At 55.4% G+C, this 27,200-nt stretch overlaps 1 protein-coding gene across 1 annotated transcript in view; it reads right to left on the bottom strand.

Moving 5' to 3' along the window:
- Positions 1-27,200, bottom strand: part of COL26A1 (collagen type XXVI alpha 1 chain) — a 203,155-nt gene that overhangs the window by 31,755 nt on the left and 144,200 nt on the right. Inside the window, exon 7 of the mRNA XM_054167110.1 lies at positions 16,641-16,702. Coding sequence (XP_054023085.1) covers positions 16,641-16,702 — 62 coding nt within the window. The remainder of the gene's footprint in view (positions 1-16,640; positions 16,703-27,200) is intronic.

Raw genomic sequence — 27,200 nt, 5'->3', positions numbered from 1 at the left:
CTCTAGACAAAAGACTCCACAGCCCCTCTGGGCAGCCTGCTCCAGGCCTCCAGGACCCCCACAGCAAACTGGCTGAGGCTCCACTCCATCCCATCACCCAGGTCATTGGTGAAGATGCTGAATAAGACTGGACCCAGTCCTCACCCCTGGGGAACACCAAGAGCTGCAGGCCTCCAAACAGGCTGCACTGCTGATCAGAATCACAGAATCACAGAATTGCTTAGGTTGGAAGAGACCTCCAAGATCACCCAGTCCAACCTTCAACCCAGCACCACCATGGCCTTTAAACCCTGTCCCAAAGTACCATGGCCACATGGTTCTTGGTCACCTCCAGGGATGGGGACTCCACCACCTCCCTGGGCAGCCTGTGCCAGTCCCTGACCACTCTTGCAGCAAAGAAATTGTTTCCCATCACCAACCTAACCCTCTCCTGGCACAATTTCAGGCCATCTCCTCTCCTTCCATCACCTGAGACTAGGGAGAAGAGATCAAACCCCCACCTCACTCCAGCCTCCTTTCAGGGAGCTGCAGAGAGCAATGAGGTCTCCCTCAGCCTTCTCTGCTCCAGACTAAACATCCCCAGCTCCCTCAGCTGCTCCTCCCCAGCCTTGCCCTCCAGCTTTGCTGCCCTTAGAGCTGTTGTGTCCCTCTGCCACTCCCCTCTCCCTAGGACAGGTGCCAGGCTGTGGTGACAACTTTGGTTTATTAACATTAGCCAAACTTTCTGAGCTCTATCTTTTAGGCAGTGCTCAACCCACCTCACCTCCTTTTTGCTTCCCAGTGCTCAGAGAGCAAGAGTCTGGATCCATGGATAAAGATCCTCGCAGCAGAGGAAGAATGTTGCAGCAGCTGAGGTTCAGTCCCCCTGCACTTAGCCCCGCTCCCAGTTTAATTAGTTTCTGATTCACCCCTCCAGGCCAGTACATTCTGCAGGAAGTTGCTCATTTCTGGCTCTGCTGCAGTGCTGGCTCTCACCATGCCTCATAACACATGAGTGATAAACCTTCTAACAACTGCAACTCAAACCCAAAGAGGCAGAGCCAAGGCACTCTCACTTCTAATTGCCCTGTGACTTCATTAGCTAAAGACAACCCTGAGTGTGGAAGCTGAAACTTCCAGGGATTTAGTGGAAACTCTGAGCCATATTGCCTTTCACTTCCCTTTTCCCTCAATCACTCTCTGCTGAGCTGCTTTCCAAACAGGAGGAGACAACCCTGAAGCAAACCCCCACGGCCCTGGGGAGCTTTGTGCTTAGAAAGCAGATTCTGCTTGCTCAGAAGTCTCCTGGAAAGCTGCCCTGCAGAGTGCCAGGGGCCAAGCCAACTGCCAGGTGAGTGGCAGGGTTGCTGCTTCATCCCAGGGGCTGCCAACCCTTTGGCTGCCCCACTAAGAGGGTGGTGCTGATAGTGGTCTGGCAACTGGGGCAAGATCCATTTGGAGCAGAGGTCGTGGGCCTTGGCACCACACAACAGTGCTCCAGATGGGGAAGGCCTCCTGAGGAGGAATCTGGAAACCACTTTGTTCTGCCACCCTTGCTGGGTGGCCAGGAAGCCTTCTGGTGTGCCAGCCTCCCAGTCTGCTGTCACCATGGCTGACAGCCCTCAGGCTGTGCAGCCGTGCAGCCAGACCTGGGCAGGATGCAGAGCTGGGCAGAGGAACTTTGTGAGGTTCAACAAGAACAGTGTAGAGTCCTGGCCCTGGGGAGGAACAACCTCCTGCAGCAGCACAGCTGAGGGGGGACCTGCTGGGAAGCAGCTCCAAGGAGAAGGAGCTGGGAGTGCTGGGGGACAACAAGGTCCCCATGAGGCAGCAATGTGCCCTGGGGGCCAAGGAGGCCAATGGGGTCCTGGGGGGCATGGAGAAGAGTGTGGCCAGCAGGGCAAGGGAGGTTCTTTTCCCCCTCTGCTCTACCCTAGGGAGGCCACAGCTGGAGTGCTGGGTCCAGGTCTGGGCTCCTCAGTTCAAGAGAGACAGAGAACTGCTGGAGAGAGTCCAGGGCAGGCTGCAGAGCTGCTGAGGGGCCTGGAGCAGCTCTGGGAGCAGCAAAGGCTGAGAGCCCTGGGGCTGAGAGTCTGCAGAAGAGCAGCCCCAGAGGGGAGCTGAGCAATGCTCAGCAAGACCTAAAGGAGCTGTGGGGGGCAAGAGGCTGGGGCCAGACTCTGCTCAGTGGTGCCCAGGGACAGCACAAGGGGCAGTGGGTACAGACTGGAAGCCAGGAGGTTGGATGTGAAGAGGAGGAGCAAGCTGTTTGTTGTGAGGGTGCTGGAGGCCTGGAGCAGGCTGCCCAGAGAGGTTGTGGAGTGTCCTGGTGTGGAGAGCTTCCAACCCCCCCTGGGCATTGTGCTGCTGGGCATTGTGCTGTGGCTGCCCTGCTGGAGCAGGGGTTGGAGTGGGTGAGCTCCAGAGGTCCCTTCCAACCTGATCCATGCTGGGTCTCTGGGATTCTGTGAAGCAGTTCACAATGCTTTTATTCCACAGTCTGCTCTGATGCCAGACAAGGAAGGGATTGGTTCCACCCTCTCCTGCACTTCTGTGCTTCTCTGCAAAGTTTGATCTGTCTGACCTTCCAGGAACCACACCAAGAGCTCTGCAGACACTGAGGAGGTTCCTCACTAGAGCTGTCCTTAATTCACATTGGCATGGGACACAAGTGTGCCTTGAAGACCTTTCCTGAAGCCCTTCAGACTATGATGTTGTGCTCTTCCTTCCCAGCAGAACAACAAAGGATGGCACAGTGTGTGCCCAGGTGGCTAAGATGTCAACAGCATCCTGGCTTGGTGTGGTCAGCAGAAACAGGGCAGGGATTGTGCCCCTGGGCTGGGCACTGGGGAGGCTGCACCCCCAAGTACTGCGCTCACTTTTGGGCCCCTCACTCCCAGGACACTGAGGGGCTGGAGCAGGTCAAAGCAGAGCAACCAGGCTGGTGAAGGGCCTTGAGCACAGGGCTTGTGAGGAATAGCTGAGGGAGCAGGGCTTGTTCAGTCTTCAGAAGAGGAGGGTGAAGAGAGACCTCATCATCCTCGACCACTCCCTGAAGGGAGGTTGGAGCAAGGTGAGGGTCAGTCTCTTCTCACATGCAACAACTGACAGGAGAGGATATGGCCTGGAGTTGTTCTAGGGGAGGTTCAGGTTGGATATTAGGAGAAATTTCTCCCCAGAGAGGTTTCTCAGGCACTGGCCCAGGCTGCCCAGGCAGGTGGTGGAGTCCCCATCCCAGGAGGGGTTTCAGAGCCACATGGATGTGGTGCTGAGGGCTGTGGTGCAGTGGCAGTGGCTCAGCAGCAGTGGTGGCACTGTGAGCTCTGGGGGAGGAGCTGGGCTTGGTGATCCCAAAGCTCTCTTCCAACCTCAGCAGCTCTATGGTTCTATGACTCTAAGGGCTGTCTTGGACAGGCTGGGCCTGGTCTCTTCTCACAGCTAATTATTGATAGAACAGGAGGGAGCAGCCTTAAGCTGCAGCAGGGTAGGTTTAGACTGGACAGTAGGAAACATGGAGAGAGTGGTCAGGCACTGGGATGTGCTGCCCAGGGAGGTGGTTTGGATGTGGTACTTGGGGCTATGGTTTAGGGGTGACCCTTGCAGAGCAGGGTTCTGGGTTGGACTGGGTGATCCTGAGGGGCTTTCCCAACCTGAATGTTTCTGGGATTCTGGGATTCTGTCTTTTGCCAGAGCCCAGCAGTGCTGGGTGAGGAGGTGATGGGAACTCAACGGCAGGAACGGTCAGAGAGCAGCAAGCTGCAGGGGTCTGGGGCCCTCCTGGGCAGCATGAACAGAGCTCTGCCGAAGGTTGCATCTGGAGTGGAAGAGCTCCAAAGCTTTTTTATGGTGATAATAAAAGTGTGTTACCACATAATCAACACAGCACAGTGGCAAGGGTGTCCTGTTCATTAAAACAACATGTTCTGAACCAGGGCTCTCCTGATAAAGGCTGGAAAAGATTGCAAGGCATGCAGAGAACAACCCAGCCAGGACTAGAGATACTTAGTGGTCGTTAAGGCTCCAGCCATAGGAGCAAGTTTCTTTTCCCTGAGCACAAACTGATCGAGGTCAGGAAGTCTCCAGGCATGAAACTGCTGAGAAATTCTACTTTTTATGGTGAGGATTGAAGGAGTGCCCAGAAGAAATGAAGCAGAAAGAAAAAGAGTTCTCACATCTGCGAGATCCACGGAGCCAAGCTAAAGAGAGGGAAGCACAAGGGACTTGGTGACACTCAGAGCCTCAGGCTACACAAGCAGTGTCCTCTCCTGAGCCAGCACACAGGGGGCCTCAGGCCTCCTTGCAAGAGCTCTGAGCCATCCATCTACCTTCTGTCACGTCCTGTTTTTCTGAAGGCTGCCACTGCTGCAGTCAAGTGGCTCAGGGAGAATTCCCACTGCCCTTAAACAAACACCAAACAAAGCAGGAGTCTCTCACCCTCTGAGTAAACTGCTGGGAAATGACACCAGCAAGGCTCACAGCCAGCAGGAGTCAGCAAAATGTGCAATGCATTAAAGGCTCAGAGCTGAAGCCCTGGCGTTTCCTAGGCAAGAAGGTTGAGGCAGAGCAAGGGACAGAGCGAGGGAGGACACCGAGGGAAGAACCACCTGTGGCTTGGATGGGAAATCCTCGGCAGAAGCAGTGCCCTCCTCATTGCTGGGGCCACTGCCAGTGCCAAGGCTACAGCTCTGTGAGGAATGGGGCAGAACACACACCAAAGCCACCACAGAAACGATATGTGTCTTGGTGCCATGGGTAGTGTTACACAACCAACCCACCCACCAACCTACTAACAGACCAACCAGCCATCCCACCATCCCACCCACCAACTGACCAACCAACCTACTAACAGACCAACCAGCCATCCCACCATCCCACCCACCAACTGACCAACCAACCTACTAACAGACCAACCAGCCATCCCACCAACCCACCCACCAACCTACTAACAGACAAACCAACCAACTAGCCAGCCAATCATCAACCAACTAACCAGTCAGCCAACTAACAAACCAACCAACCAAGCAACCCAACAACCAATCCACCAACTAACCCACCCACCCACCAACCATCCCATCAACCATCCCACCAACCAACCAACCTACTAACAGACCAACCAACCAACTAGCCAATCATCAACCAACTAACCAATCAGTCAGCCAACTAACAAACCAACCAACCCACCCACCAACCAACCAGCCACCCATCCCACCAACCAACCAACCCACCAGCCAATCAACAAACCAACCCACCAACCAACCAATAATCCAACCAACCAATCAACCCAACAACCAACCAACCCAACAACCAACCAACAAGCAACCAACCAACCCAACAACCAACCAACAAAACAACCAACCAGCTAGCCAATCATCAACCAAACAACTAACCAATGAATCAATCAACCAACTAACAAACCAACCAACCCACCCACCAACCATCAATCAACCAACCAACCAATTAACCAATCAATCAACCAACTAACAACCCAACCAACCAACCCACCAAGCAAGCAAGCAAGCAAGCAGCCACCCAACCAACTAACCAAGCAACCACCCAGAGCATGCCCAGAGAAGCCCCTGCAGGGGTGTCAGGAGGGAAGATGCCAGCAGCAGCCATGGAGGCCTCACTCCAGGCCATGCAGAAGGTGCAGCATGGCCTCAGCTCACCAGGACCTCCTGCCTCTGGCATTCTGCACGTGTGGAGGCACAGTGTCAAACCTGAGCCTCCATGGAGACACTGAAGTGGAGGCTCTGGGCACTGGGATGCCAGTGGCACGGGGGCTGTCTCTGGGCTGCAGGAGCAGCTGAGCTGGCACGAGAGGAACCGGAGCTGCCCCTCGGTGCAGGAGCCGGCGAGTGAGCGGGCAGGGGGCAGGAGGGACGAGGCAGTGCTCTGGCCAAGGAGCGGGGCCAGTGGCAGGGCTTATGGCCTCCAAACCTCAGCCCTGGGCCCTCCCAGCCCCACAGAGCTGCTGGGCTCACCTCTGTACAGGGTCTGGTGCTTGCTCCTCTCCCATGGCTCAAAGCCTGGCTCCTTCCTGTGGGGCCTGCTCTTCATGCAGGGCTCTCAGCAGGGACATGAGTGTTATGTGCCTGAAGCTCAGTCCCAGCTTACTCAACCCACCTCCCCCTCCTCCCTTTGCCAGCATAAACTTTCCCAACTTGAGGCACATACCACATCTCCTGCGTCAGATCAAAAGCTCAGCCAGGGACAATGGGAAGGGGAGGAAGGTTTTCATCTTCTTGAGATGGTTGGTGTCAGAGGACCTTGTTTTTGGCTTGCAGTGGCTCTCAAGAAGCCTCTTTTGGTTGTTCCCACACATCAAATGAGGATTTCATAAACACTGCCTCCTCCCATCACATTCCTGATGGCCTGAAGACTCATAGGTGCTAGAAAGGAGGGAGCCAGGCTCCCAGAGATGTCCAGATTGATAGAGCAGGGCTCAGAATGCTTTGACTTTGGATAGAAATCCATGGAGATGCAGAGGGAATCATTTGAGACAATCCAGATGGATATTATTAATTAACAAGCAGGTCTCCTGAAGCATTGATGCAATTAACTCCCCTCCAACCCTCTTGAAAGAGGAGGGAAAGAAGCTGCCTGGATCCAGCTCACCAGCTAAAAATTCCAGTGGAAAACGAGATTCCCCTCAATTTGTAAAGATAGAAGGTGATTAATTGTGGTAATTGCATAACTTGTTGGACATATCTTTCTTGAGAGCAAAGCATTTGGCACTGCAGAAGAGCTTTTTAACCATTCATGAAGATGTGTACAGATAAGAGCCATGGCCAGAGGGCTGGAGCTGCTCTGCTGTGGAGACACAGTGAGGGAGTTGGGGTTGTGCAGGCTGGAGAGGACAAGGCTCCAAGAACACCTAACTGTGGCCTTCCAGGATCTAAAGAGGGCTACAAGAAAGCTGGGGAGGGACTTCTGAGGGTGTTGGGTAGTGTTAGGACTGGGGGGAATGGATCCAAGCTAGAGGAGGGGAGACTGAGATTAGACATTAGGAAGAAGTTGTTCCCCAGGAGGGTGGTAAGAGCCTGGCACAGGTTGCCCAGGGAGGTGGTGGAAGCCTCCGGCCTGGAGGTGTTTGCAGCCAGGCTGGAGGTGGCTGTGAGCAACCTGCTGTGGTGTGAGGTGTCCCTGGCCACAGCAGGGGGTTGGAGCTGGCTGATCCTTGAGGTCTCTTCCAACCCTGACGCTTCTATGATTATAAGACCCAGGGCTGAAGAGGGAGCCTTACAAAACCTGATGGAGAATGGCCTCTCCCCGGCAGCAGCACGACACAGTGAAAGCAAAGCTCCAATACAGATGCAAGCAGCTGCTTGCAAAAGCCCAGAGACATCGTTGGCCATTGGGATGTGCTGCCCAGGGAGGTGGTGGAGTCCCCATCCCTGGAGGTGTTCAAGAGGGGATTGGATGTGGCACTTGGTGCCATGGTCTAGTCATGAGGTCTGTGGAGAGAGGTTGGACTGGATGATCCTCGAGGTCTCTTCCAACCTTAGTGATACTGTGAGACTGTGATACTGTAAAGATCATTGAGTCCAAATGTCAACCCAAGACCACCATGGCCACTAAACCCTGTCCCAGAGGGCCACAGATGGGGACAGTTTTGCAGGGTTTCCTGAAAAAAAGAGGGTGAAAAAGTGACTGCGTGGTCAGCAGGGATCCTCTGGAGGGGACCCAGAGCAGAGACAGCACAAAAGCTCTGGGAAGCCTGAGAAATCTCATCTCAGGATGGAGCACAGGCAATGATCTTCACACCACTGATGCTTGGCTTCAAACAGCAGCAGGGAAGGAAGGAAAGGCAATGGTCCTTGGCTGGAGAAAGGGAAGCTGAGGAGGGGAGACCTCATTGCTCTCTGCAGCTCCCTGAGAGGAGCCTGGAGCCAGGTTGGGGTTGGGCTCTGCTCCTTAGGATCAGGGGATAGGAGAGGAAATGGCTGAAATTGTGGCAGGGGAGGGTTAGGTTGGAAATGAGGAACAATTTCTTTGCTGCAAGAGTGGTCAGGGACCGGCACAGTCTGCTGAAGGGCTGCTGGAGCCCTTCCACATCTAAGTTCTTCCCCTGGCTCTAACACCTTGGGGTGCCAGTGCTGGCAGACAGCATGGGCTCACAGCAGCACAGCACACAATGGTCAGCAATATCAGAGAAGCTTCCCAGGTGGCTCAGGGTGCAGTGATGCACTAGAATCATAGCCCTGTCTGGCTTGGGAAAGCTCTCAGAGATCATTGAATCCAAGCAGCAACCCCACACCACCACGGCCACTAAACCGCGGTGTCCCCAAGGGCCATGGCCACAACTGTCAACCACCTCCTGGGATGGAGACTCCACCACCTCCCTGGGCAGCCCCCTGTAGGCCTAGACCACCCTTTCAGGGAAGAAATTGTTCTTCATATCCAGCTTAAACCTACCCTGGCACAACTTGAGGCTGTTTCCTCTTGTCCTATTGCTTGTTCCTCGAGAGAAGAGTCCAACCCCCACCTGGCTCCAGCCTCCTTTCAGTGCGTTGTGGAGAGCCATTGGTCTCTCCTCTGCTCCCTTTTCTGCAGACCCAGCTCCCTCAGCTGCTCCTCCCCAGCCCTCTTCTCCAGACCCTTCCCCAGCTCTGTTGCCTTTCTCTGGACCTGCTTCAGCCCCTCAAGGTCCTCCTTGGCATGAGGAGCCCAAAACTGAACCTAGGATTCAAGGAGCAGCCTCACCAGTGCCCAGCACAGGGCACAATCCCTGCCCAGCTCCTGCTGGCCACACCATTGCTGATCCAGGCCAGGCTCCTGGTGGCCTTCTTGGCTACCTGGGCACCCCCTGGCTCCTATTCAGCTGATGTTGACAACCCCACTTACGTCCTTTTTCAGACAGTTTCCATCCAACTCTGTGCCAAGCCTGGAGCCTTCATGGGGTTTTTGCTGTGGACAGAGTGGCTGAGAGCAGCCAGGCAGAGGGGGACCTGGGGGTCCTGGTTGGCAGCAGCTGAACATGAGCCAGCAGTGTGCCCAGAGGGCCAAGAAGGCCAAGGGCATCCTGGCCTGCATCAGGAACAGTGTGGCCAGCAGGAGCAGGGAAGTCATCCTGCCCTGTGCTCAGCACTGCTCAGGCCACAACTTGAGTCCTGTGTCCAGTTCTGGGCTTCTCAGGTTAGGAAAGATGTTGAGCTGCTGGAAGGTGTCCAGAGAAGGGCAACAAAGCTGGGGAGGGGTCTGGAGCACAGCCCTGGGAGGAGAGGCTGAGGGAGCTGGGGTTGCTTAGCCTGGAGAAGAGGAGGCTCAGGGGAGACCTTCTTGCTCTCTGCAACTCCCTGAAGGGAGGTTGTAGACAGGCGAGGTTGGTCTCTTCTCCCAGGCAAGCAGCACCAGAACAAGAGGACACAGTCTCAAGCTGTGCCAGGGGAGGTTCAGGCTGGAGGTGAGGAAGAAATTCTTCATAGAAAGAGTAATTGGCCATTGGGATGTGCTGCCCAGGGAGGTGGTGGAGTCCCCATCCCTGGAGGTGATTAGGATGAGGCACTTGGTGCCATGGTTGATCAGATGGTGTTGGGTGAGAGGTTGGACTTGATGATCTCAAAGGTCTTTTCCAACCTGATTAATCCTATTCTATTCTATTCTATTCTACCACCTGATCCTAGAGAGCAGAGCCCAACCCCCACCTGGCTGCAGCCTCCTCTCAGGGAGCTGCAGAGAGCAATGAGGTCTCCCTCAGCCTCCTCTTCTCCAGGCTGAACACCCCCAGCTCCCTCAGCTGCTGCTCCCCAGCCCTGTTCTCCAGACCTGATAGAACAGCTCAGATCAAATTCTGCACTCCAGCTCAAAGCAGGAGCTGGGATTAATATCCCCCTGCCATGGCTGGCTGGTGGAGCTGATCAGAAGGAGCAGACTGTCAGAGCCTGCCTGCACTCCTGCCGGCACCGCCTGCCACACTCACTCCTGCCCCTGCAGCTCTCCTGAGCATGGCTCAGCCCTGTGACACAGGAGGGCAGCAGCAGCCTCAGGAAATGCAGGAGCGAAGGGCTGCAGCTCTCCCCACCGAGGGGCTGGGCTGGCCTGGGGAGAAAGCTTTCAGATGAAAGCCAAGCAAGGCTCATTCTGCTCGGCCACCAGGGAGGCTCCCTGCAGGGCCAGCGCTGCTGCACTGACCTCAGGTCAGCTGTCATGGCAGAGAGGTGAGAGGAGAGGAGACTCGAGGAGAGGAGACGAGAGGAGAGGAGAGGAGAGGAGACTCGAGGAGAGGAGACGAGAGGGAGAGGGAGAGGGAGAGGGAGAGGGAGAGGGAGAGGGAGAGGGAGAGGGAGAGGGAGAGGGAGAGGGAGAGGGAGAGGGAGAGGGAGAGGGAGAGGGAGAGGGAGAGGGAGAGGGAGAGGGAGAGGGAGAGGGAGAGGGAGAGGGAGAGGGAGAGGGAGAGGGAGAGGGAGAGGGAGAGGGAGAGGGAGAGGGAGAGGGAGAGGGAGAGGGAGAGGAGGATTGAACCTGATTCCATCTCCAGTCCCATTCTTTCTTGGAGAAACTTCTCCTCCTGCCACAGGGACAAGCTGGAGCAGAGGAGTTTGCTGTGCTGCAGAGCTGAGCCATGGCTCAGCCTTCCCTCCCCAGGGGCTGTGTGAGCTCCAGTCCCCCATGAGTCATTCTTCATTCCATTTGCTCTGTGGTCATTCTCACTTCTCACCTCCTGATCCAACTCTCATGTTACAAAAGGCTGAAGGTTACTTCTATTACCTCACTTGGATGCTGATCTTACAAGCTGGATGAACCAGCTCATCCCTGAGTATGAAATAGGAGACCATGGCAGGTTGCAGCCCCATTTTTTAGGGGGACAGCTACAAAAGCTTGCAGAAGAGGAATGGGGAAAGAAGAAACCACAGCCTTGTAGCCTCTTCTCCCGTGGCTGTACTCATGTTTCCTTACCCTGCCCTTCACTGGAGGACAAATCCAGGTTTTCCATCTCCTCACACCTGCCCCAGGAAGGCTCTTGGCTCCCACTGCAGAGGTGTGAGGACAAGATCAGTTTTCACCTGGCCCCAAGCTCCTCTAGTAAAGCAAAACTTCCCACCCAGCACTGACCTGCCCAGGTCTCCACAATGCCTCCAGGGGTACCTGTCCTCACATTTCCTTCACCCTTGGGCCTTGCAGCATTTAGCAGAAGCCTACCCTGGCTGCACTCTCCTCCAAGCCCTCACAGCAGGTACCAGTGGTCTGAGCTGCTTGAAGCTCAGTGGCTGCATTGAGCTTGGTGACCATTGCCATTCCCTGAGCTCACCAGGGTCATGCTGGGATGAAATTCAAAAGAGCAAAAGCAGCAAAGCTCTTTGGCTTCATTTGTCTCCAGAAGGAGCAGAACTTCCTCACCCTGAGGTGCCCAGGTTGCCCAGGGTCTCTCTGTCCTGGCTGTGGAATCTCTGCAGGGAAGGAGACTCCACAACCTCTCTGGGCAGCCCTCACACCAAACAAGTTTCTCCTTCTCTTCAGATGGAACCTCCTGGGTTCCACTTTCTGACTGCTGCCCCTTGTCCTGCGCCTGGGCACCACTGGCAAGAGCCTGGCCCCAGGCTCCTGCCCCCCACCCCTGAGCTATTGATGAGTGCTGCCAGCCAGTGCAATCCAGCTTCATTCTGGGAGGCCAGCTCACTGACCTGGGCACATTTTTGCTTGCAGGCTAAGACTCTTCAAGCAGATTTGGGCAGGTAGGACCTTCCTTTTCCTCCTCCACGAAGCCCTGCCAGGGCCCTAGCTGAGTGCTGCCCAAGGCTGGTGCTGAGCAGCAGAAGCCATCAGGTCTCTGATGTCCCAGCAGGCTTTGGTTACCATTTTCCAGTGAGCCTAATACAGAGAGTCCTGGAAGGTGCAGGAAGGTGCAGCTGGCTACAGGCTGAGCCTGGGAGGGCTGATTTCCACCTCCCTGAGGCTGGTCCCATGCCTTGCTTGGGTTCAGGACTGCAGACACAGAAGGAGGTCAGCCACACTCTCCTCTCCGAACGCCTCCAGCTCCTTGCTGCCAAAGAGCAGGCACCTGCCAGGCCCTGCAATCCAGCTCCTCTTTGTCCTTTGCACCACAACAGTTGTTTTCACTCCAACACTTCTGCTCCCCAGAACTTCAGTCCCCCCACCCCTGTAGTGAGATACAACTGGGAAGGCTTTGAGCATGTTCCAGACAACATTGCTCACCCCGTGTCAGCACAGACAATTCCCAAGCTGCCATCACCTCATGCACTGGCCTCAGAACCACCACACCTCCACCACCCTCCACCACAAAGGCTTCTCCTCAAATTCTTTCATGTCACTGATAACCATCAGTTAATGAATAATAGCAGCAGCCTTAAGTGGACCAAGGTACTGCATCCGACAGCCAGGACTGGGCTGTCACAGGAGGGACCACAGAGCAAAGGGGAGGGACTGACTCAGCTGCTTTGTTGCTAGACTGGAACCACTTATCTGAGTCCCAGGAGGCAGAAAGGAGAATCACAGAATCACAGAAACATGCAGGCTGGGAAAGCCCCTCAGGATCACCAAGTCCAACCATTGACCCTACTCTGCAAGGCTCACCCCTAAACCATAACCCCAAGCACCACAGCCAAACCACCTTCAAACACAGCCAGGCTTGGTGACTCCACCACCTCCCTGGGCAGCACATTCCAGTCCCTGACCACTCTTGAGGGGAAAAACTTCTTCCTACAGTCCAGTCTAAACCTCCCCAGTGGCAGCCTGAGGCCATCCCCTCTTGTTCTGTCACTAATGAGCTGTGAGCAGAGACCAGCAGCAGCCTCTTACAATGTCCTTTTAGGTAGCTGTAGAGAGCCAGGAGGTCTCCCCTCAGCCTCCTCTGTTTCACTCTCACCATCCCCAGCTCCTTCAGTCACTCTCCATCAGATTTATTCTCCAGGCCCTTCCCAGCTTCCTTGCCCTCCTCTGCCCTGGCTCCAGCACCTCCACATCTCTCTGGTACTGAGGTGCCCAGAACTGGACACAACACTCCAGGTGTGGCCTCCCCAGAGCTGAATCCCAGGGGACAATCCCCTCCTTGCTCCTCTGGACACAGCATTGCTGATCCCAGCCAGGAGGCCTTTGGCTTTCTTGGTGCCCTGGGCACACTGCTGGCTCCTATTCATCTGCTTGTCCATGAGAGCCCCCTGGTCCCTTTCTGCCAGCAGCTTTCCAGCCACACTGCCCCAAGCCTGGAGCACTGCTTGGGGTTGTTGTGCCCCAAGTGCAGGACCTGACACTTGGCCTTGTTGAAGCTTCTCCTGGTAACTTTGGCCATGGATCCAACCTATCCAAGCCCCTCTGCAGAGCCTCCCTGCCCTGGTGCAGATCAACTCTCCACCTAACTTGGTGTCATCTGCAAACTCACTGCTGACACACTCTGTGTCTTCATCAAGGTCATCAATAAAGATGCTAAACAGAAGTGATGCCAGCACTGAGCCCTGAAGGAGCACCACTTGTGACCTGCCTCCAGCTGGATTCAACTCCACTGAGCACCACCCTTGGGGCCTATTTGCCCAGCCAGTGCTTCACCCAGCAGAGCCAAGCCCAGCCAAGCCACCAGCAGCCAGTTTGTCCACGAGAGGTCTGTGGGGAGCACTGCCAAAGGCTTTGCAGAAGTCTAGGCAGACAATACCCACAGCCTGCCCCTCCTCCAGCAGTCACTCAGCCTGTCACAGGAGGTCAGGTTGGGCAGGCAGGACCTGCCCTTCATAACCCCATGCTGGCTGGAACTGACTCCCTGCTTGTTCTCTCTGTGTTGTGTAATGGTGCTTGAGGTGCCCTGCTCCATGCCCTGCCCTGGCACTGCCAGCTCTGTAGTTTCCCAGATCCTCTTTCCTTCCTTTCCTGTAGATGGGAGTGACATTTGCTGCCCTCCAGTCCATTGGGAGCTCCCCAGAGAGCCAGGACTTCAGGAAAGTGGCTTGGGGAGCACATCTGCCAACTCCCTCAGCACCCTTGGGTGTAGCCCATCCAGCCCCACAGACCTGTGTGTGTCCAAGTGGTGTAGCAGCCACTGACCACTGCCTCATTTATTGTGCTGACTTCATCCTGATTCCCCTCCCTGACTCCTAGCTCATGAGGCTGGGAGTCCAGGGAGCTGCTGGATCCACTGCTAAAGACTGAGGCAAAGCAGGCATGGAGCACCTCAGCCTTCTCCTCATCCTCAATCACTCTGTTTCCCTCTACATCCACCAAAGGATGGAGATTGCCCCCAGGCCTCCTTTTGTTGTTAAGGAATCATTGTCCCTAACAGCTGTGCCCAGGCTGAGCTCTGGCTGTGCTTTGGCTCTCCTAATTTTCTTCCTGCATAGCTCTACTATATCTTTATAGTCCTGATGAGAGACCTGTCCCCTCTTCCAAAGGCCACAGACTCTCCTTCTGCTCTTGAGGTCCAGCCCAAGGTCCCTCCTCGGCCAGCCAGATGCCTTCCCTGCTGTGTTGATTTTTGGCACACAGGGACAGCTGCCCCTGAGCCTTGGAGGCTTCCCTCTTGAAGTGTGTGCAGCCTGCCTGGACTCCTAGATCCTCCTGGGTGGCCTCCCAAGGGACTTTGTCCATCAGTCTCTTGAACAGGTCAAAGTTTGCCCTCTGGAAGCCCAATGTGGCAGTTTTACTGCCCCCTCTCCTTGATTCCCCAAGGACAGAGAACCCAAATATCTCATACAATCATAGAGCTCTTAGGGTTGGAAGGGACCTCAAAGACCATCCAGCTCCAACCCCCTGCCATGGGCAGGGACACCTCACACTACAGCAGGTTGCTCACAGCCACCTCCAGCCTGGCTGCAAACACCTCCAGGCAGGAGGCTTCCACCACCTCCCTGGGCAGCCTGTGCCAGGCTCTCACCACCCTCATGGGGAACAACTTCAATCTCCCCACTTCTAGTTCTGCTCCATCCCCCCAAGTCCTATCCCTCCCTGACACCCTCAAAAGTCCCTCCCCAGCTTTCTTGGAGCCCCCTGCAGATCCTGGAAGGCCACAATTAGGTCTCCTCAGAGCCTTCTCCTCTCCAGCCTGCACAACCCCAACTCCCTCAGTCTGTCCTCACAGCAGAGCAGCTCCAGCCCTCTGCTCCTCCTCATGGCCCTTCTCTGGACACCTTCCAGCACCTCCAGATCCTTCCTGGCACAGAGGCTCCAGCACTGGCCCCAGAGCTCCAGCTGTGGTCTCAGCAGAGTGGAGCAGAGGGGCAGAATCCCCTCCCTGGCCCTGCTGGCCACACTTCTCTTGCTGCAGCCCAGGCTCTGCTTGGCTCTCTGGGCTGCAAGTGCTCCCTGCTGGCTCCTGCTGAGCTTCTCCTCCCCCAGCACCCCCAAGGCCTTTTCTCCAGGGCTGCTCTCCAGCCAGTCCCTGCCCAGCCTCTATCAGTGCTTGGGATTGCCCTGCCCCAGCTGCAGGACCTTGCCCTTGGTCTTGCTGAACCTCCTGAGGTTGTCCTGGGCCCAGCTCTGCAGCCTGTGCAGGTCCCTCTGGATGGATCCTTGCCTCCAGCTGTCAGCAGCACCACACAGCTTGGTGTCATCAGCAGACCCTCCAGCAGATCAACTCCTGCCCCCAGCTTGGTGTCATCAGCAAATTTACTGATGATGGACTCAATGCCCTCACCCAGATCATCAATAAAGATGTTAAAGAGCACAGGACCCAGCACTGATCCCTGGGGCACACCACTAGTGACTGGCCACCAGCTGCATGTGGCGGTCTGGGTTGAAAGGGATCTCCAAAGCTCATCCAGTCCAAACCCCTCTGTAGTCAGCAGGGACATCCTCAACTAGATCAGGCTGCCCAGAGCCCTGCTGAGCCTCACCTTGGATATCTCCAGGGATGGGGCCTCAGCCACCTCCCTGGGCAGCCTGTTGCAGCGTTCCAGCAGCCTCAGTACTCCAGCAGACAGAAATGAGCTACTTGTGGTTCAGCAGCAGCTGCACTCTTGTGGCAGCAGTGAGCATGGTCTGAAGACATCACCACATGGCAGCCAGCAAACACATCACCAGAGCTGGCCAGGGCAGACAGGGAGGGAGGACACAGAGCAAGAGCAAGCCCCTAACAGGCAAAGGCAGTGATGAGCATGAAGGCAACACAGGACAAGGGATTGCAGAGAATCATGGAATGGATTTGGTTGGAAGAGGCCTTTCAGATCTTAGCTTTCACACCCCCTGAGAGCTCAGAATCAGCAGCACAATCATGAAATCACAGAATCATTTATGTTGGAAGAGGCCTTTAAGAGCATCAAGTGCAAGCATTAACACAGCACTGCCAGGGTACCACTGAGCCATGGCCCTCAGGATCACACCTCCAAGGCTTTGCAATCCCTCCAGGCATGAGGACTCCACCACTGCCCTGGGCAGCCAGGTCTCAGTCTGCACTCAAGTATAGTAACCCTTGTGTAGCTTAAATGCAGCTCAGCCTCCTCAGGTCTGAATGTCACTTGGGAGGAGCTGAGCTGAGCTGAGCTGAGTGGTGGAAGAGACAATGAGAGCAGAGATGCAGAAGATGTGGAGATTGGCTGAGGGGGGCCAGAGGTGAGCCATGGCCCCTGCAGTGCTGCCCACCCCTCCTGGGGCAGAGCCACCACTCCCTTTCTGGGGAGAGAAGGACAGACCCCTGCTCTCTCCAGGGGTGCCAATTTGCCATCTTTTTCAGCAAGGACTCTTGGAAATGTCAGCCAGAGGGCAGAAGGGAGGCAGGGGCTTACCTTGGCCTCCAGCGTGGTCAGCCTCTCGCTCATGTCCGCCAGCCTCGTGCAGTTCATGCACTCTGCAAAGAGCAAAACAAAGGCTCTCAAAGTTCTGTGGGCTTTCCATTGTCATCCATGGCTCTCTGTCTGCAGATCCTGATCCCTTCTTGACCCAAGACACACAGAGAAGCGGTTCAAGATCAGCTATGGGGGGGAAATAGACATTTGAACCCACTGTGCAGGTCAACAGCCACATGCCACCAGCCTCGCTCGGAGGTGCTCAGGGGGCACAGCAGGCTCCCACCAGGCAGGGGGCAGAAGCAGAACAGTTCAAAGACCCTTCATGGTGTCCCTCAGCAAAGACACTTATCTTACAACCACAGAATCATGGCAATGTCTGGGTTGGAAAAGGCCTCTAAGATCATTGAGTCTCCCCAGCCTGGCCACTAAACCAGGACCCCAAGCACCATGGCCACTCCTTTCACAGTCTCACAGTATCACCAAGGTTGGAAGAGACCTCAAGGATCATCCAGTCCAGCCTGTCTCCACAGACCTCATGACTAGACCATGGCACCAAGTGCCACATCCAATCCCCTCCTGAACACCTCCAGGGATGGGGACTCCACCACCTCCCTAGGCAGCACATCCCAATGACGAACGACTCGCTCGGTGAAGAACTTTCTCCTCACCTCCAGCCTAAACTTCCCCTGGCACAGCTTGAGACTGTGTCCTCTTGTTCTGGTGCTGCTTGCCTGGGAGAAGAGACCAACCCCTTCCTGGCTACAACCACCTTTCATGTACTTGTAGAGGGCAATGAGGTCCCTTCAGGGAGTTGGAGAGAGCAATGAGGTCACCCCTGAGCCTCCTCTTCTCCAGGCTAAGCAACCCCAGCTCCCTCAGCCTCTCCTCACAGGGCTGTGCTCCAGACCCCTCCCCAGCCTTGTTGCCCTTCTCTGGACACCTTCAAGTGTCTCAATGTCCTTCTTAAACTGAGGGGCCCAGAACTGGACACAGGACTCAAGGTGTAGCCGAACCAATGCAGAACACACGGCACAATGTTGCTCCTGCTGGCCACACTATTCCTAATGCAGGCCAGGATGCCATTGGCCTTCTTGGCCACCTGGGCACACTGCTGGCTCATGTTTAGGCAGCTGTCAATCAGCATCCCCTGGTCCCTCTCTGTTTGGCAGCTCTCAGCCACTCTGACCCCAGCCTGTAGCTCTGCCTGGGGTTGCTGTGGCCAAAGTGCAGCCCCTGGCACTTGGACTTGTTGAATGCCATCCTGTTGGCCTCTGCCCATCTGTCCAGCCTGGCAAGGTCCCTCTGCAGAGCTCTCCTACCCTCTAACTGACCAACATCTGCTCCCAACTTGCTGTCATCTGCAAACTTGCTGATGACTGACTCAATCCCCTCATCCAGACCATCAATGAAGATGTTAAAGAGGATGGGGCCCAGCACTGGTCCCTGGGGCACACCACTGGTGCCTGGCTGCCAGCTGGATGTGGCACCATTCACCACCACTCTCTGGGCTCAGCCTCCAGCCAGTTCCTAACCCAGCTCAGAGTGCTGCTGTCCAAGCCAGGGGCTGACAGCTTGGCCAGGAGTTTACTGGGGGGGATGGTGTCAAAGGCCTTGCTGCAGTCCAGGCAGACCACATCCCCAGGCCTCCCCACATCCACCAGGCACTCACCTGATCATAGAAGGAGATCAGGTTGGAGAGGCAGGACCTGCCCTTCCTAAATCCATGTTGGCTGGGCCTGAGCCCTTGGCCCTCCTTCAAGTGCACAGTTATTGCTGCCAGGATAATCTGCTCCATCACTTTCCCTGGCACTGAGGTCAGGCTGCCAGGCCTGGAGTTACTGGGTTCCCCTATCTGAACCTTCTTGTGGATGGGGACCACATTGGCCAGTTTCAGTCATCTGGGACCTCTCCAGGGAGCCAGGGCTGGAGGAAACTTGTTTTTTAAGGCCTGTGGTGTGGCTCAGTTGGTAGCACATAAGACCCTTAATGGGAAGCTTGTGAGTTCAAGCCTGCAGTGGGCACTATTGTCCTCCCTCCTCTAGTCATGAGGTCTGTGGTGACAGGTTGGACTCGATGATCTTTGAGGTCTCTTCCAACCTTGGTGATACTGAATACTGAAAATGATGGAGAGCGGCTTGGAGCTCATCTGCCAGCTCTCTCAGCACCCTAGGATGGATCCCATCCGCTCCCATGGACTTGTGGGTGTCCAAGTGGCTCAGGAGGTCCCAAACTCCTTTCTTGAACACCTCCAAGGATGGGGACTGCACCACCTCCCTGGGCAGCCTGCACTGAAGCAGGCTGCTATGGTACTGGCTGCTACCTCCCAGGACATCCCCCACCTAGCTCTCAGCTGTACCTCTCCTATACTGTGCCCTGGAAAGCAGTGAATATACAAAATGCCAGCTCTGTGGAGTTCTGCTCCACCCCTGGGCTCCCAGGCTCTGCTGCCACCCCTGCAACAAATCATCCACCTCAGTGACAGGGAAAACAGTCCAAGAGAAATGCCAGGGCAAATGCAGAATGAAGCTGCAGCTCCCAGTGCTTTCCATTGCTTTCTGTGGCATAGAAGCAACAAATGCCTGTGTCAGCATTCTGCCATGCACCCTGTCCTGCCTGGGCAGGGGTCTCCACAAGAACAAAAGTTAATAAAATCTCAGAACCCAGCAAGGTGAGGTTGGAAGGGACCTCTGGAGCTCACCCAGCCCAACCCCTGCTCCAGCAGGGCACCCACAGCAGCTTGCCCAGCAGCACAGTGCCCAGGGGGGGTTGGAAGCTCTCCACACAAGGACACTCCACAACCTCTCTGGGCAGCCTGCTCCAGGCCTCCAGCACCCTCACGATAAACAACTTTCTCCTCCTCTTCACATCCAACCTCCTGGCTTCCAGTTTGTGCCCTTTGCTTCTTGTGCTGTCCCTGGGCACCACTCAGCAGAGTCTGGCCCCAGCCTCTTGCCCCCCACAGCTCCTTTAGCTCTTGCTGAGCATTGCTCAGCTGCCCTCTGGGGCTGCTCTTCTGCAGGCTCTCAGCCCCAGGGCTCTCAGCCTTTGCTCCTGCCAGAGCTGCTCCAGGCCCCTCAGCAGCTTTGCAGCCTGCCCTGGACTCTCTCCAGCAGTTCTCTGTCTCTCTTGAAGTGGGGAGCACAGAAGTGGACCCAGGACTCCTGACTAGGGCAGGTTAGAGGGGGAGGAGAAGCTCCCTTGAGCTGCTGGTCCTTCTTGGCTGCAAGAGTACACAGCTGGCTCACGCTGAACTCGGGCTCTGAGGCCATGGTTAATGGGCTCTCAGTGCAGTAAAAAATGATCCCTTGATGCAGAGGAGATCACTTATCTAAACACAAGACCTGCTGCTCTGCCTCTGTTTGCACTTCAGCATTTTTAAATGAGTGAAGGAGGAAAAAAGACTGCACAGAGGATTTAATCCCAGAACTTCCCATTCCCAGCTCCCAGAGCAGCTTTCCAGACTGGAGCACTCACCCAGCAGGAGCTCTGAAGCACAGCAGTCTATAAACAGAGAGAAATGACCTGCAGCATGAGTTGTGCCAGAGAATAGAGCATCCCAATTCAGGTGATGAATTTCTACCATCTCTTGTGCCATGGAGCAGAGATGCTTCTCTCTGGGCACTGCTGGCTCCTCGAGGGCCAGAGCAGTTTGCATGGAAGCAGGACCTGACCCTGCTATTGCCACAGGGCTGGGGAGGCTGACCTGTAAAATTCTTCAGCCTCTTAATAGAACACTCAGGTGAAGCTCAGGCTGGGGTTCATGGAATCATAGAATGGTTTGGGTGGGAAGGGACCTTGCAAGGCCAGCCAGACAACCCCCTGCAGCCAGCAGGGACAGCTGCAACCACAGCAGGTTGCTCACAGCCCCAAACAACCTGAGCTGCACTGCTGCCAGCCATGGGGCAGCTCCCAGCTCTCTGGGCAACCCAGGCCAGACTAAGTCTCTTTCTTGGAGTTCAAACCATCCCCCCCTTGGCCTGTCCCAACAGGTCCTGAGAAAAAGTCTGTCCCCAGCTTTCTGATCTCCCCTTGAGGCACTGCAAGGCCACCAGAAGCTCTCCCTGGAGCATTCTCTTCTCAGGGCTGAACAACCCCAACTCTCTCAGCCTGGCCTCACAGCAGAGGGCTTCCAGCCCTGCCAGCACTGCTGTGGCCTCCTCTGGCCCTGCTCCCCCAGGTCCCTGTCTGTGCTGAGGGCTCCAGAGCTGCCCCAGCACTTCAGGGAGGTCTCAGCAGAGCACAGCAGAGGGGCAGAATCCCCTCCCTGCCCCTGCTGTCCACACTGCTGGGGATCAGCCCAGGCCAGGCTGGGGCTGGGCTGGCAGCACAAAGGTTGGACTGATGCAGGGGATGTTGAGTAACCTCAGTGCCTGCCTATGGGGAGGAGTGGGGAATGCCTTCTGGCCTGGCTAAACCCAGGTCTCCATTGTCCTCCCTTCACAAGTTTTGTCCTGTTCTGCACAGGCAGCCCCAAGGAGTCTTCCCCCACAGACACTGCAGTTTTCTGCAGCACCAGGTGTATGCTGGTGGCTCTCAGACCTCAAAGCTGTTGGCTCCTGGCTGGGAAGGTCAGGAGTCTCCACTGGTCCACGTCAGTCAGTTCCAGCCTAAGAAGATTGCTTGAGTGCCAGTGGCAAACAGCAACCCGCTGCATGCAGCATCCAAAGCCTTTCTCTCATTGCCCCTCCATGAGGAGCTGCAAATTTGCAGATGACACCAAGTTGGGAGCAGATGTTGGTCAGTTGGAGGACAGAAAGGCTCTGCAGAGGGACCTTGCCAGGCTGGACAGATGGGCAGAGGCCAACAGGATGGCATTCAACAAGTGCCAGGGCCTGCACTTTGGCCACAGCAACCCCAGGCAGAGCTACAGGCTGGGGTCAGAGTGGCTGAGAGCTGCCAAACAGAGAGGGACCTGGGGGTGCTGATTGACAGCTGCCTAAACATGAGCCAGCAGTGTGCCCAGGTGGCCAAGAGGGCCAATGGCATCCTGGCCTGCATTAGGAATAGTGTGGCCAGCAGGAGCAGGGAAGTCATTGTGCCCTGTGCTCAGCAGTGCTTAGGCCACACCTTGAGTCCTGTGTCTAGGTCTGGGCTCCTCAGGTTAGGAAGGACATTGAGACACTTGAAGGTGTCCAGAGAAGGGCAACAAGGCTGGGGAGGGGTCTGGAGCACAGCCCTGTGAGGAGAGGCTGAGGGAGCTGGGGTTGCTTAGCCTGGAGAAGAGGAGGCTCAGGGGTGACCTCATTGCTCTCTCCAACTCCCTGAAGGGAGGTTGTAGCCAGGAAGGGGTTGGTCTCTTCTCCCAGGCAAGCAGCACCAGAACAAGAGGACACAGTCTCAAGCTGTGCCAGGGGAGGTTTAGGCTGGAGGTGAGGAGAAAGTTCTTCACCGAGCGAGTCGTTCGTCATTGGGATGTGCTGCCCAGGGAGGTGGTGGAGTCCCCATCCCTGGAGGTGTTCAAGAGGGGATTGGATGTGGCACTTGGTGCCATGGTCTAGTCATGAGGTCTGTGGAGACAGGTTGGACTGGATGATCCTCGAGGTCTCTTCCAACCTTAGTGACACTGTGACACTGTGATACTGTGACACTGTGACACTGTGTGGCTTCCCAGAGGAGCCAGACACAGGGCTTCCACCTCCTGACAGGGAGCACTCTGCAGACAAAGCATCTGATGCTTGAGGAACACTGGGAGGATGGATTTCCTCACAGGTCAGGACTGACCTGGACTTTCTCCTAGGCAAGAGCAAACAACATTTGTTCAGCTGTGCTCTCTGCACGAGATCTTGGGCAATCTCTTTTGGCCTGCACTACCCCAGGAATACACAAGAGCCCTAAGTGCTTTGTCCCCTGGGGCAGGGAGGGAGGGAGGCCGTTGGGGCTGGATCTGCTGAGGGCTGTACAAAAGGGAATGATGTTCTGCTTGTAACCAGCTTCATGCTTTTGATCTTGCTCATCCCCACAGAGTGATAAGGCTGAACAAATGCTGTGCTCCCCAGAGCTGCACCAGATGTGCTGCAGAGAAAAGAAGCCATGGACTCCTCGTCTCCCTTCTGCTGGCTTGCACACACGAGTAACCCCCACAGGCTCAGAGAGACTGATTGGAACTGTCTGAAAACCATCTCTGAGCACGACCTGAGATGGATTGATCATTTCAGCTCTCCTTGGAGAGCTCAGCTCATCAAGAAGGGTTTGTACTACCCCTCTGCACGGGGCTGAATCAGCCAGCTGCCAGCGAGGAGGAGGCTGCTCCCCTCCAATCACCAATCAACCCCCCAGCCCCCTCTGCTCCTGAGGGCTGGCTCAGAGCCCTCCCAGGTGTGTTTGCAGCACACAAGGTTAGATCCAGAAGAATAAAATCAAAGAGGTGGGGAGGAAGCCGCAGTGCCACAGCACAGTGAGCTTTGGGCTAACATCATCTTCGTGTCAGCAATGTCTGGATGTGTTCCTGTGTGACCTGCTCTAGGTGACCCTGCTTTGGCAGGGGAGTTGGACTGGATGACCTCCAGAAGTCCCTTCCACCCCCTACCATTCTCTGATTCTCTCTGTTGAAACATGGAAAGCACAGCTCAGGTCAGACAGAACTCAGCCCAGGCTGGATTTCAACTCTGATCCTTTCCTTCATGAAGCACCCAGAAAGCCAGACCCACACCAAGGAACTCAGCCTGGGCCCAGAAGATATTTAACCAACCCAGGAAGTGGACATCCTGCTGCAATAGAGCTTCTTGCTAAGGCCACCCTGCCAGCTAATCCTTGGGACACCTTGGAGGTGTTCAGGAGGAGACTTGATGGGGTGCTTGGTGCCATGGGTTAGTTGTTTAGGTGGTGTTGGATTGGTTGATAGGTTGGACGTGATGATCTTGAAGGTCTCTTCCAACCTGGTCTATTCTATTCTATTCTATTCTACTCTATTCTACTCAGCTGAGCCTCAGAGGGATGATGCTCTCAGACACAGAGATGATTGCTCAGCCCAGCAGAGACAGAAACTTCATCCAAAGCTCACTCACAACACCCCAGGGACAGCCTGCTGCAAGGTCATTGCCTGTCCTTGCAGAAAGGCTGAGAATGGTGGTGACAAATCAAGCTAACAGAGCACTACCATGCACTGCAGGGTTCAGTGGCTAACCCTGACAGCTGGCAGCCCCAAGGCCTGGGACTGTGAGGTTGAAGCTAAAGCAATCTGCTGTTTTAAAATGAGCTGGAGCACCTCACATCATCATTCCACACCCAGAGAATGTAAGGCTGGGGCAAACACCCCAGCTCTCTGACCTGGAACTCCAGAGCAGATGCTTTCCATATCAGCAGAAATCCATCACTTGGGGCTGCACAGAACCACAGTCAGTTTCCCTCCAGGTCCCAGCTGGCAGACTTGCATTTTCCCAACTCAGCTCTGAGGCTGGAGCTGTGATTTCACTCCATGAAGCCCAACCTCAAAACACATGGCAGGATTTGCTTGAGAAGTGTTCCAGCAGGGAGGATAAATAATTGAGATAATGAGCAGGAGGCTGTCCCAGCAGATCCTGGGACACCCTCTCTGTCTCCTGCTGGCTCCTGCTGCACTCCCAGCACACCTCTGCACCCCCACCCTGCAGAGCATTGCAGCTGGAGGGGAAGGAAAGCCCTCATGTATTAGGGATGGGGTAGCCTCAGCCTGCTGGAAAACAACTCACATCCCCTGTGCCAGCAGGAACTCACTGAGCCTGCACCAGGAGTCACTGCATTTGACCAGCCTGGGACTGAAAGCTGAAGCAGTGCCCCCAGGGAGCAAGAGCTGCACAGTTCCACTGCTCCAGGCTGAAAGCCTCACAGGTCTGAAAACTCCTCACTCTAAACTAGAAACCTGGATCACAGGATCAGAGAAGGGGGGGTAGGAAGGGACCTCTGGAGATCATCCAGTCCAACCCCCTCCCCCAAGCAGGGTCACCTAGAACAGGTCACACAGGAACACCTCCAGACTCATCCAGACATTGCTGACATGAAAATGCCTTTAGCATCAAGACTGCCATGGCAGCCTTCAGGCAGCTGTGCTGGGCTAACCTGGGAAAATCCAGAACCCCAGCAAGGCTAAGCTTGGCAGGGAGCCCTGGAGATCACCCAGGCCAGCCCCACCTAAAGCAGAGAACCCACAGCAGCTTGCCCAGCACCACAGTGCCCAGGGGGGTTGGAAGCTCTCCACACAAGGACACTCCACAACCTCTCTGGGCAGCCTGCTCCAGGCCTCCAGCACCCTCACACCAAACAACTTGCTCCTCCTCTTCACATCCAACCTCCTGGGCTCCACCATGTGCCCTTTGCTTCTTGTGCTGTCCCTGGGCACCACTGAGCAGAGTCTGCCCCCAGCCTCTTGCCTCCCACAGCTCCTTTAGATCTTGCTGAGCATTGCTCAGCTGCCCTCTGGGGCTGCTCTTCTGCAGGCTCTCAGCCCCAGGGCTCTCAGCCTTTGCTGCTCCCAGAGCTGCTCCAGGCCCCTCAGCAGCTCTGCAGCCTGCCCTGGACTCTCTCCAGCAGTTCTCTGTCTCTCCTGAACTGGGGAGCCCAGACCTGGACCCAACACTCCAGATGGGGCAGAGCAGAGAGGAATGAGAACCTCCATCAGCTTGCTGGCCACACTCTTGCTAATGTACCCCAGCAGTGCTAACAACTTTTTCCCCATGGGGCTCTAATGATTTCAGGACAATTATCTCAGTGGCACTGAGAGAAGTGAAAAAATCACCCAGGGCAATGCTCAGGACAGGGCTGCAGGTCAGAGTTTGGTGCAGAACCACACAGAACCCTCCTGACACCTCAGTGCTGCCAGCCCACACTCCTCTGTATGTGCAGAGCCTCTGCAGAATATTCAAAGGGCTTTTGGTTTCCCTGCAGCCAGATGCTCAGGAGATATAAATTGCAGAGCTCAACCAAAGTCAAGGGATCAAGGCTCTGTCTCCCTTTTTTTGATGGATTACTCCAAAATTCATATTTCAGAGAGGAGGTGGAGGAGGTGGCTTGCAGCATATGAAAGAGGAGAGAAGTCTGGCCTCACAAAGCCTTTGTTGAAACAAATCAGCTCTTTGCAGCCAGCGTTTTCCAGGCCCTATTTTGCCATCAGAAGAAACTCCAGCCCTGCAGTGCAAATGGGGTGTAGCACACAGGCCAGCTCTGGGACAGAAGAATCCCATCTGCAGCTCATGCTTCAGCCTGCTTGGGGCTCTAAACAATCCTCTGCCCTCCTCCAGGTCTTAGCTCTCCTTTCATCCATCTGCAGGGTGTTGTTTCTTTGGTTAAGGACTGGAGGCCAGAGGATGAAACATGACCAAATGTGAGATGCATGTGGAGAAATAAATGAATGCATTTAATTGCTGTGATCAAAGCTGCCTGGCAGCTCTCCTCTTCCCCACCACTTCCATCACACTCTACAGAGATGGACAAAACTGGTTATCCTCCTGGTGGGGTGGGCAAACCAGAGCTGCATCAAGGTCATGTCTTATGAGGAAAGGCTGGGAGCCCTGGAAAAGAGAAGACTGAGAGGGGATCTGATCAATGGCTATCAACGTCTGAGGGGTGGGGGGCAAGAAGGGGCCAGGATCTTTGCAGTGGTGTCCTGTGACAGGACAAGGGGCAGGGGATGCAGCCTGGAACCCAGGAGGCTCCATCTCAACACGAGTAAAATGGTCATGACTGTGAGGCTGCTGGGGGCCTGGAGCAGGCTGCCCAGAGAGGTTGTGGAGTCTCCTCTGCAGACTTTCAAGACCCTTGAAATGTTCCTGTGTGCCCTGGCCTAGGTGACCCTGCTTTGGCAGGGGGGCTTGGCCTGGATGATCTTCAGAGGTCACTTCCAAGCCCTACCATTGCATGGTTCTAAGGTTCTGTGTCATCAGCCCATGCTGAGCAGCTCCACAACACACAATGCAACAGCTTTAAGTCCCCACCAGCAGCTCTGTGATCAGGACTGCTCAGAGCAGTTCTCCATGCACTGTGCTGTTCTGGCTTGGGATGCAAACCAGTGACACACAACTCAGTCCAGGATCATAGCATGGGTTGGGTTGGAAGGGACCTGAAAGCTCAGCCAGTCCCAGCCCCCTGCCATGGGCAGGGATACCTCCCACCAGCACAGCTTGCTCAAGGCCTCATCCAGCCTGGCACTGAACACCTCCAGGCAGGAGGCAGCCACAGCCTCCCTGGGCAGCCTGTGCCAGAGTCTCCCCAGCCTCACTGCAAAGAATTTCTTCCTCATCTCCACTCTCCATCTCCTCTCTCCCAGCTCAAAGCCATTGTCTCTTGTCCTGGCACCCCCAGCCCTTGTCACAAGTCCCTCCTCAGCTTTCTTGTAGTCTCCCTTCAGGTACTGGAAGGCTGCTCTAAGGGCCCCCCAGAGCTTTCTCTTCAGCAGGTCCAGTTCAAAGTGTGTTTTGCCTTTCAAAGGAAGCAGGAGACCACCTTTGCTGTTAGTAGACAACTTCCTCTAAGACAAGTTCAGATTAGTCTGAAAGAGTCTGGAAGAGGAAGAGTGAAGGCAGCTGACTTAGTCCAGGGACTCTGTTTCTGCACAAGGGAAAAAGGAGGAAGCTCAAAACTCCTGAG

Source organism: Dryobates pubescens, chromosome 13, assembly GCF_014839835.1.
Source record: "Dryobates pubescens isolate bDryPub1 chromosome 13, bDryPub1.pri, whole genome shotgun sequence".
Taxonomy (NCBI): domain Eukaryota; kingdom Metazoa; phylum Chordata; class Aves; order Piciformes; family Picidae; genus Dryobates; species Dryobates pubescens.
Note: the sequence above shows the minus strand (reverse complement) of the source record. Positions and strands in the feature narration are given on the sequence as shown.